We start from the raw sequence: 10,335 nt of genomic DNA, 5'->3' as shown, positions 1-10,335 counted from the left end.
ATTTCGCTTAAATAGATATTTGCTATATATGTAAAATTTTGAATGGGCATTGATTGGACGGTTGTTCCACTTTATCATATCTTCAGAGGGGCATACTCCGACAGGCCCCATTGGGTGCAATTGCAGGTAGATGCCAGAATTATAAGTGACCCGGGTAAGATATGGGTAAATAATACCCACTCTGAAAGACGGGGTAAGACATGAACAAATACGTACTGTGTCTCGTGAGCATAGATTCGGTGTTTGTATATATTTAATATACTTGTAATGTTTAATTGATTTTATGCATTATCAGTGATTTTTAAAACTTGCTTCAGGGGCAAGCTGAAAATGTGTCGATGATCTTTGGCAGGGCCTCCTAGTCTAAACAAGGAAAATGCAAATCATATCATATCTTAGTCCGTGACTCTGTCAGTGATGAGGTGATGTTGTAGTTCACCTTACAATATTCTTTTAATTGCTGTTATAGACAAACCACTTATATCTTTAAGTTTTAAGAGATTACTCCAGGAAGAAAGGAGAGTTAGATAATGGCCCGTGACTCTGACAGTGAAAGGCTTTTATGTAGGACTGGGCATAAATAGCGAAAATAAAAAAATCCGACCGAACTGAATCGAATTTCAACAAATTGAACCCAACCGAACTAGTTTGGTTCGGTGTTCGGTGTCCACCTTCAAAAAATCGAAATAGAAATCGAAATAGCCGAATCGAAGTTTGATAAAACCGAACCGAAGAACCGAACGCCCACTGAAATTTAATACATTACCCAAAAAAATTAAAATAGTCCAGGACCATTAAATTTATGCCCAAAAAAAACTCAATTGTAAAAAGCCCTCTTTTGCCTTTGTATCCCCAATTTGTCACTTCGTTTGATTTTGATTTCAATTTATCAGTTTTATGTTTTGTCTTTTGAGAATATGAATTAGTGTAAATGAAATCGCTTCTAATATCATATCAAAAAACCTCGAATTGAAAAATCAAACCGAACCGAACCGAACTTCAAAAAATCGATGTTTGATTTTGATTTCAAACCGAACCGAACTAGTTTGGTTCGGTGTTGAGAATCCACCTTTAAAAACGAAACCGAATATCATATCCAAAAATCGAAGTTTGAAAACTGAAACCGAACCGAACCGAACTTCAAAAAATCGATACCGAAAGAACCAAACCGAACCGAACTAGTTTGGTTCGGTGTTCGGTGTCCACCTTTAAAAAAACGAAATCGAAATAGCTGAATCGAAGTTTGATAAAACCGAACCGAAGAACCGAACGCCCACCCCTACTTTTATGTTCCCTTCCTGGCTAGGGAAAACTATAACTTAATTGTGAGACACGTGGTATCATCGAGTGCTACACTTTTGCCGTTTAAAAATAAAAACAAATGTAACCCACTTTCATAACTTCGAGGTGTATTTGACCCCAGTTATTAACAGATAAAAAATGTGTACTATTTCACATAATTCATGAACCAATTTTACCCCAACAATTAAGAGCAAATATGTGTACCACTTATTCTTGGCAAGGGTGATCCCAAAATCAAACATCCATGCACTTGGGCCTGCTTTGGTTGGTAGCTAAGTGGGCCACAAGCCCTGTTTACATGTAAATTGTCAGATGGGCTAAAAGCTCTCTTTGGAGTCATTTTTTTGTGCGAAATGTCGTTCAAAGGCACTGGTCTTTAATTTATTCTTCTCAAATTGGTGGTCTTTAATTTTTGTCCTTCACTAAAAATCCTTTAATTTCGGATTCAAACCTCCGATTAGTCAAAAAATTTAAAAAAATTTGCATGGTAAAGTTTGAATTCGCAAGGCAGAGTTTTGCTACTTTCAAGCAGAGTTTGAGGCAAACTCTGCCTTAAGATAGTGTTTTGCCTTCAGACATGGAAAATTCTCCTTAAGGCAGAGTTTTGCCATTTTTTTTTCTTTCTTTTTTTCATTCAGTTGAAATTTTGCAAAATTCTGCTTTAAGGCCTAACTTTTGCCCGAATAGGCTTAATTTTGCTACAAAACTCTGCCTTGCAATTTTTATTTTTATTTTTTATTGAGCTTGGGTTTAAACCCAGGACCTCGGGGTATTAGGCGAAGGAAAAAAATTAAAGATCACTAATTTGAGGGTCAAAAATTAAAGACCAATATGCCTTTGAAGGACAATCGTGCAAATGACCCATAATTAGGATACAACATTTGGACCCGATCAAAGTCAGATGGATCACTAGCTATGCGATAAACTCCATGATCAGTGGCGTCCAAGAAATTTTCACCGGTTACTCCCTTTTGGACAGCTATTTAATAAATGACTTTTATTTTTTCTTTTATAATATATGAATATTTTAGATCACGGTTTAAAAATTCCCTTTGAGCAAACTGAAAATCGTATGAGAAAATATTGTTAGACCACGGTCTAAAATTTTGTAAGTTAATCAATCTTTAGATGTCATTCTAATATTTTGTATGCAAGATTGAGAAACATACAAGCAAACATTAAACCCAAGACTAATGTTATCTAGAAGGGAAATTTTTTAAGGGCCATATTTGCACAAATTTTAAAAATGGAGACAATCTAACTGATGACCTGAAAAGGGAACTTTTTGTGTAAATTGGTCTCGTGTCCCAATTAATTTGTTAGCTCTTGACATAATAACCCCTGATGAAATTTTTGAGTCCTAAAGATTAATATAAATTTCTAAGTTGGAACAATATGAAGTTAAAAGTAAAATAATTATAAGGAAAATGATTCCTGCTGTGGCAAGGGAAGTCGTTTTTGCCCTTTTGAACATTTGGTAACCAAATACTATAAAATGACTTAGATCTTATTGCACTTAATGAAGGTTCAAATCTTAAACATTCAACTTTCAGTTATTACATAGGTTTGTTTTTAAGGTTTGAATCTTAATAATTAAGATCTCAATCATTAAATCATTAAATGTGTTTGTTTATTATCTTAATAAATGCAATTTTTTAAGATCTACTACAAACTCTTAATATCTTAACAAAGTCTTAATATCTTTAAGATGATATTTATCCAAAAATTTATGTAAATAAACCATTTTACTACTTTTCCATTTACTTTTATCGCAAACCACCACTGTCGCCCACCATTATGTAGCATTATCAACTTACCATCCCCACAACTATATTCTTCGATCACAGCCACCAATACCACTAATTAAAACAATCAACTGTCACTATCACTAGCCATCATTTATAATTACCACCACCGACTATCATTACCACAATAATCACTACCACCAGCACCACCTTTATACATTACTAGACGCCATTATCAATTATTAGTTTTTACCACCATTATTAACTATCACTATCATCCACCACAATTATCAGCCGCAATCACCAAACGACCTCTCAGTGTGTTGAAAAGGTATGCACACAAAGAACAATCAATTTCAAAAGCTGTAATAATTAATTATTCTCCGCGCACAACTGGGAAATGCACTTCTTTTGATGAACTGTTTTGATGTCTTTTAGGGTTGTCCGACATTCAGATTCAGTTTTGTCCAGAAATAAACATATCTTGTACATGGTAAATTGTCTATAAATGGTTAAATCTCTTCTGTCAACCACGTGAATGGTAGAAAACATGAACAAGAATTTAGGTTTTTCACCAATTTCTAGCTTTTTTAATGTGATATAGTTGCAGGCACCAATTAGCTTTGCTGCTGCATATCCAAATATTTGTTTTTTTTTTTTTAAAAAAATAAATAAATATAAAGCCCAAAAAGAAAACAAACCCCAGGTAGACACAAACCGTACTTGGAAAAAGTTTAGAAGCTTGACCAAATAGAACGTTTATGTGATATTGTTTGAATTGGTACAAATTATAAGTTAAAATCAAATCACTATTAAAAAATTACTATTTCTCAATATTTAGTGGCTATTCTTACTGAATGTAGCTAGGAAAAATCTAAAGAGTCGTGTTTTCAGACGGAAAAATTAGAAAGTTTCTCAGCGTCTCAATGGGAGCTTGTTTCCCACCATGCGTTTTCCTAGTGAACTGGTTCGATGGGAATGAGGTCACTGAATGTCGGTGGGAAAAACCTTTATTTCTAGTAGTGAATGAAGATTTTTAAAACTTGTGGCCTTAAACATGTCCTAACATTTGTGTGGTTATAAAAATTCTCATTGAAGGAGTCGGCATGCTAGTCCGTGCTTCTCATGGAAACTTCATCAGAGGTCGCAAGTTGGTTAGCTAGACCGCATGACTCACTCATGGCCAAGGTATTGGGTGTTCGAGAAGCACTACAAAGGTATTGGGTGTTCGAGAAGCACTACGCTGGCTAAATAGGAGCATTTTACATGAACACCATATTAGTTATCTCATTTTGAAATTGGTTTATTCTGCAGCAGCAAATGCTAGTTATAATATCGATTCCAGCGAAGCCAATTTAGTCATTACTAAAGCCAAAGTCAATGGGGGTACTACTGTGAAGAAATTGAAACCTCAAGCTCGAGGATGTGGTTTTCCGATAAAAAGATCGACCTATCATATAACTATTGTAATGAAAGATATATCTTTAGATGATGAATATGCCGGGATAGATTCGTTAAAAAAAAACGAGTATGGAAAAAAAAATATGATGTATCATAATATGTATAATAGTGGGGGATTACGGGTGGGTACAACCCAAGGCATCATTCCCTTTGGTTTTCACAACCAAAAAATTATTCTGAAGGTTTACAAGAAGATCAAAAAATAAGATTGGAGATCGATAGCCTATTGGTTAATCAAGCGTCAGAGAAGTCTTGCGGCAACAACTCTTATTTTGATGTTATTATTCGTGGTTGTAAAGCACTCATGTGTGACTTTACTTCTATTTCTTTGTCTTTTGTCAAAAGATCAGCCAACTAGTGTTCCCATATGTTAGCTCAAGCTTTGGGTTTTATGTTTGATGCTATGAAGTGGATACTAGATCCCCAATCTTTGATTCATGATGTACTCAACTTTGATTTAATTAATAGTAATTTACAAGAACTAATATACGTACCCGCGCGATGCGCAGATTGTTTTGAACAAAAAAGAGCGGAGAGAGATAATAGAAACAAATGTATATGAACCATGTGTGACATACTGCAGAAATTTTATACTCTCATTTTTTTGTCTTATTTCAAATGATGGTTAGCTAATTTTCATGAATAAAATAATATAAAGGTCTTGTAAGAAATAAATATATTGAATTATCCATCATAAAGTTGCCAAAGTTGCACCACACTGATCTTTAAATTCCTTTGACAAATAGTAGTTGAAACAGGAGATTGTAAGTTTAGCAACGAAAAATTACATCAAAATTGTATTTTTAAGTAACCAAAAAGAAGATAAAAAGGAAATTCTTAATAAGAGTAAGCAAGACCTTCTCCTCTTAGTTTGTTCAACTCAAAAATTGGCCAAGCCAGGTGATAGTCATATGGAAGGTTATGATTCCCGTAGTCATCACACACACGTACATACACAAAAGAACATCATGACAATTGAAACCAATGCAACACGTAAAGGAAACATGATAACAAATTAAAAATTGACAACTTATCAAATCCAGCCCTTCTTTCAAGACTTCATCGTGCACAACATGCTTCTTTGTAAACACAAAATGATTGGAGGAAAAGATTAAACTTTTTAATTAGCTTTATGTTCTTCATGATCCATCTTATTATTTTTCGCTTTCATATAACTGACCTCCCCGTGCCTGTGAAGTTGTGAGCATTAAAAAGATAAAGGTGAATTCATAGATAAAGTACTCAAAGTCAGTGGGAACTTTTTAACTCCCTGATGTTTTCATTTAATTTAGAGAGATTATGCCAATAGAACTCATAAATTTGAAGTTTTCACCTCTAATATTCCCTTCATCTAAGAGGTCATCCAACTGTATTTATGTTATTTCATCCATGTTCAATAAAATTTCATCTAAATTATAGCCTCATCATTTGAAGAAAAAAGGAGGAAAGTCTAAAGCTTTGCGAGGACAATCGTCTTTTTTTTTTTACATTTACGTGCAAGATGCTTCATGGTGCCTTACAAAGAACGTTTCGTCTTTGGGCTTGTATAGGACCTATGGCAATTGCATCAAATATACATAGATGCCTTAAAAATGATACTCTCAGTTCCACATATTCTGAAGTGAAGAGCAAGGTCCCTTATAACCACAGAAAATAGTGTTCTTCCACATAGTTTTCTTTATTATAAAAACTACAGAAAGAAACATAAGAAAATAAACAAATCTCAAGCAAAAAGGTTTAACAAATATAAGATTTCTTCACCCAAAGATCGAGAATTTTGGATTACGTAGCGTAATGCACTACCTCTCGATAGCCTATTGGTTAATCAAGCGTCAGAGAAGTCTTGCGGCAACAACTCTTATTTTGATGTTATTATTCATGATTGTAAAGCACTCATGTGTGACTTTACTTCTAATTCTTTGTCTTTTGTCGAAAGATCAGCCAACTAGTGTTTCCATCGGTTAGCTCAAACTTTGGGTTTTATGTCTGATGCTATGAAGTGGATACTAGATCCCCAATCTTTGATTCATGATGTACTCAACTTTGATTTAATTAATAGTAATTTACAAGAATGTCTTTTTCAAAAAATAAAAAAACTCTTTTTGGAATATTATCTAAAAAGGAAGATGTATCAGGAAACAGATTGAATATTTCAGAGACAACATAATGAAGAAACTTTCTGATCATAGATATCAAATTACAGGACAGCACTCAGGGAATATCAAATTCAATGGTTCTTGACCATTAGAGTAAACAAACTTGATACTTTTTTTTTTAAAACACTACTAAGAGATTTAAAGTGACTTCATATGAAGGTGAGGTCGGATCAGATAATTGTGAAGAAAAATGACTGATATAACATCAATAATCTTTATCAACGTCTTCTCGCTGCGGTTTCTCGCTGAGCATTGAAGAAGACGGCAGCAACAGGTTGGCCAAGATCGTTTTCTTGGGCAAAATTTCGAGTGTTGAAATGATCCCTCGAAGTTGGTTGGCCAACTGAATTTCTACATTTCTGCTTGAAGAGAACAAACACAAACCTATGGATCCCAATATTTGGCCTTGGGATATCATAGCTCACCAATTCCCTTCCTGTTGTCAGTACATAAACAATATTAAGCACATGATTAGTTAGTCAATCAATTACCCTAAGAATATGACTAATAAGGAAGGGGTTTAACTCTAGGAGGATTGAGGAGATATTAATAGACAACACAACATCATGTGCTCTAATCTTAATCCATTTGAAGTCAGCTATATGAATTCTGATTGTTCATATGTTGCTCCATTTAAGCTGTCATAGTCCGAAAGTTATTAATCTATCTAGCACTAGAATATTTATTTATATTTTTACTGGAAAATAAATCTATAATAAGTTAGAAGACTACCATTAAAACTAAAATAGACGTATTACCGTAGCCAAAAACTTAATCCCAACTAGCTAATTGGTATTGCCGGTATAGATCTTCATCTTTCATTCTGTCCTACTTTTCATTAGATTTGCATGGATTCCAACAGATTATATTAGTCCTTTCAAGATTATATCCTTTCATGTGATTTTAGGTCAATCATGTATTCTTTTAATACCTTCATTCACCATGATTTCACACCTATATATGTATGCAACGGTCATTTGGAGATCAACGTATGACATGATCAACAAACCATCTCAGCAACCTCTTATTTTATCATCTATATGTGCAACTTTTGCCTTTTGCTAGACGTGGTCATTCTTAAATTTTGTACAATCTTGTTTGACTGCATAATACCTAAGTTACTTGGACTCGGGTGCGGTGTCCGATCCGGGCGCGGATCTAGATGTCGGATCCTTCATCATCTAAATTTAAAGATTTGGGAATACGGATCCAGTTATGGATACTGGTGCGGGGATTCGGCTGAAAAAAATTCAAATATCTAAAAATAGAGTCATAAAACCTAAATTATGGAATATTATGTGGAAAACTTGAGGAAAAAATAATGATCAAGAGGAGAATCCCCGAAGGAGATAAAAGGAAACAGAGTGACATAGAAATTTTTATATACAAAGTATTCCATTTTCTTCAATTTCACCTTAGCTTTAGTTTTGATTAAAGAAATCATTGAATCTGTCCAGAATTTCTATGTCGATTTTGGTCAAAGTATCCAAAATCGGTTGACCAGATCGGGTACGGATCCCACAACCACAGCCACACCCATGTCGTGTCGACACGGGTGCGGCACCGAAAGTGAAGAGTCCAAGTAACATAGCATAATACCGCTCCATGGAATTAACATAAAATATAAAGTACTAGTTAATCGAAAAGCATCTTTTATCTTCTTGCCATATGGTTGTAATCTTGAAGAAGATACTGAACTTACCAAAAGTAGCATCAGTGGTACCTGGAATGTCAGTTACTATCCTGTCAAAACAATCAGTAAAACACTGTCAATTTTATGAACTAGCACATATGTTATAAGAATACAATCCAAATAAACAAGACCATCTCATATAATTTGTAGATTTATACTGATTTTTTTCATACTCATTAGGTTAATTAGAGATCTTTTATTACCTTCCATACTCGTGTATCCTTCCATACTAGTAGGTGTAGTATTGCCTTTGTAGTTTCTTGTCTCTGCTATCTCTTGTACTTCGATTATCGTATTAGTGTGCTGCATTTACTGTTACTTTTCTTCAATGCTTATCTATACTATTTTATCATGGCTTCTTTACTTTCTTCAATCCTTGTCTAACTTTTTTGTCATGCTTTCTCTTGAGCCGAGAGTCTTTTGGAAACAGCATCCCTACCTTGGTAAGATCTGCGTACACTCTACCTTCCCTAGACCCCACTTGTGGGATTACATTGGGTATGCTGTTGTTGTTATATTAGATTAGAAATCTTTAGTACTCCTACCGTTTTCTCCTCATATATATGGCCCCATATCTAGCAGTATATATGCATGGCCATTGGCCAGTAATAGATGAGAGAATTGTCATGTAGTTTTTTGAGCAGACTACTGTGTACATGTAGCGGATATTGTTAGTGTATATAAGTTAATTTTTTTTTTTATTGAGAATATTCATGGACGGTGAAAAAAAAATTTACACTATCAAGCCACCTTTACCTATTGTAGCAGGTAACCTGCCTTATTTTTAAGATTATAAATCTCACATTTTGTAGAAAATTACCTATAAATATCTTCTAGATAACCAAATATAATTGTAAAATAAAGAATCCACACTCTCACTATATATAAGTTAAACTCCTATATATCATGTATAGTTTGTTTGATTGAGTTCAGAGCATACCAGTGGAGATGCTCTCTTAGATAAGGATCACTAGGGCCAGGAACATCAGGATCTGTCATGACCTACATATATATAAAAAGATCCACATGATAATTGTTTTGCATATTAAAAGAGTTCATTAAGTTATATTGACGGGCAGGGTAAATAAAGTTTTACATTATTAGATCACCCAAAGAATATCTATAGGTAAGATAATGAATCCGTAATCTTGAAAATGAAGCTACGTTGCTCGGACTTTTCAAAGATGTTGACCGGTGCGTGTCTGAATCCTCCAAAAATAGTATGTTTTTAGAGGATCCAACACGGGTACAACAACATTTCTGGAAATTCCGAGCAACATAACTTGATAGTGTAAAATTAGTTTACGACAGTTCATATAACTTAAACTCGTGTTAAAAAGTAACGATAATACCAGTGTGAAGAAAGTTCTCAAATCTCCTTCTTGAACTTCAACTTTAGGTCTAGCAGTGACAGCAGAAGGAAAGAGTTCATGGCCATTGCACACTAATTTGTTGTTAAAAGTGATTGTCATTTTAATATTAGGAGTGAATGAATCAAGAACATCACCTACTACTCTCCCAACAATTAATGGCTCTAAACTTCTTGCCATATTGATAAAAGGAAAAAAGGAAAGAGATTTTCAAAGATATGTTTTTTGAAGGACTTAAAAGAATGGCTTGTATTGGACAAATGTATTAGAGGGCCACCTTTATATGTGTGTATACTAAGTTATAGCCATCATAGTGAAGAAGAATAAATTAAAAAAAGGTGTAGAACATGGCACCTTAGGAAACATCAAAAGTTTTAAAAAACTCTTTGCTATTTAGGTCCTACTCCAACCCATCCCCCAACCCATCCCAACCCACTAACACCTATTTCACAATTTTTTTGTGTTAATAGTTATTATGCTCATAACAAAATACAAGATTAATACGGACCAGTATTACTTACTATCCAAAAAAATTTGTTATAAAAATAGTTCCTACTTTTTTTGTCACAACAATTACCACGACATATATATATTTTTTTAGTTTTAAG

At 34.0% G+C, this 10,335-nt stretch overlaps 1 protein-coding gene across 1 annotated transcript; it reads right to left on the bottom strand.

Annotated features, from left to right (window-relative positions):
* Window positions 1-6,682: 6,682 nt before the first annotated feature.
* LOC132058565 (CEN-like protein 2) lies at window positions 6,683-9,946 on the bottom strand. Its single transcript, XM_059451028.1, has 4 exons — window positions 9,710-9,946; window positions 9,298-9,359; window positions 8,367-8,407; window positions 6,683-7,100 (listed from the first exon to the last, which is right to left on the bottom strand). Exons 1-4 carry the CDS (start codon window positions 9,905-9,907, stop codon window positions 6,883-6,885), a joined length of 519 nt encoding a protein of 172 aa, XP_059307011.1. The 5' UTR covers window positions 9,908-9,946; the 3' UTR covers window positions 6,683-6,882.
* Window positions 9,947-10,335: the final 389 nt, after the last annotated feature.

This window comes from Lycium ferocissimum, chromosome 5, assembly GCF_029784015.1.
Source record: "Lycium ferocissimum isolate CSIRO_LF1 chromosome 5, AGI_CSIRO_Lferr_CH_V1, whole genome shotgun sequence".
Classification (NCBI taxonomy): domain Eukaryota; kingdom Viridiplantae; phylum Streptophyta; class Magnoliopsida; order Solanales; family Solanaceae; genus Lycium; species Lycium ferocissimum.
The sequence above is the reverse complement of the archived record's forward strand: the minus strand, read 5'-3'. Positions and strand labels throughout refer to the sequence as shown.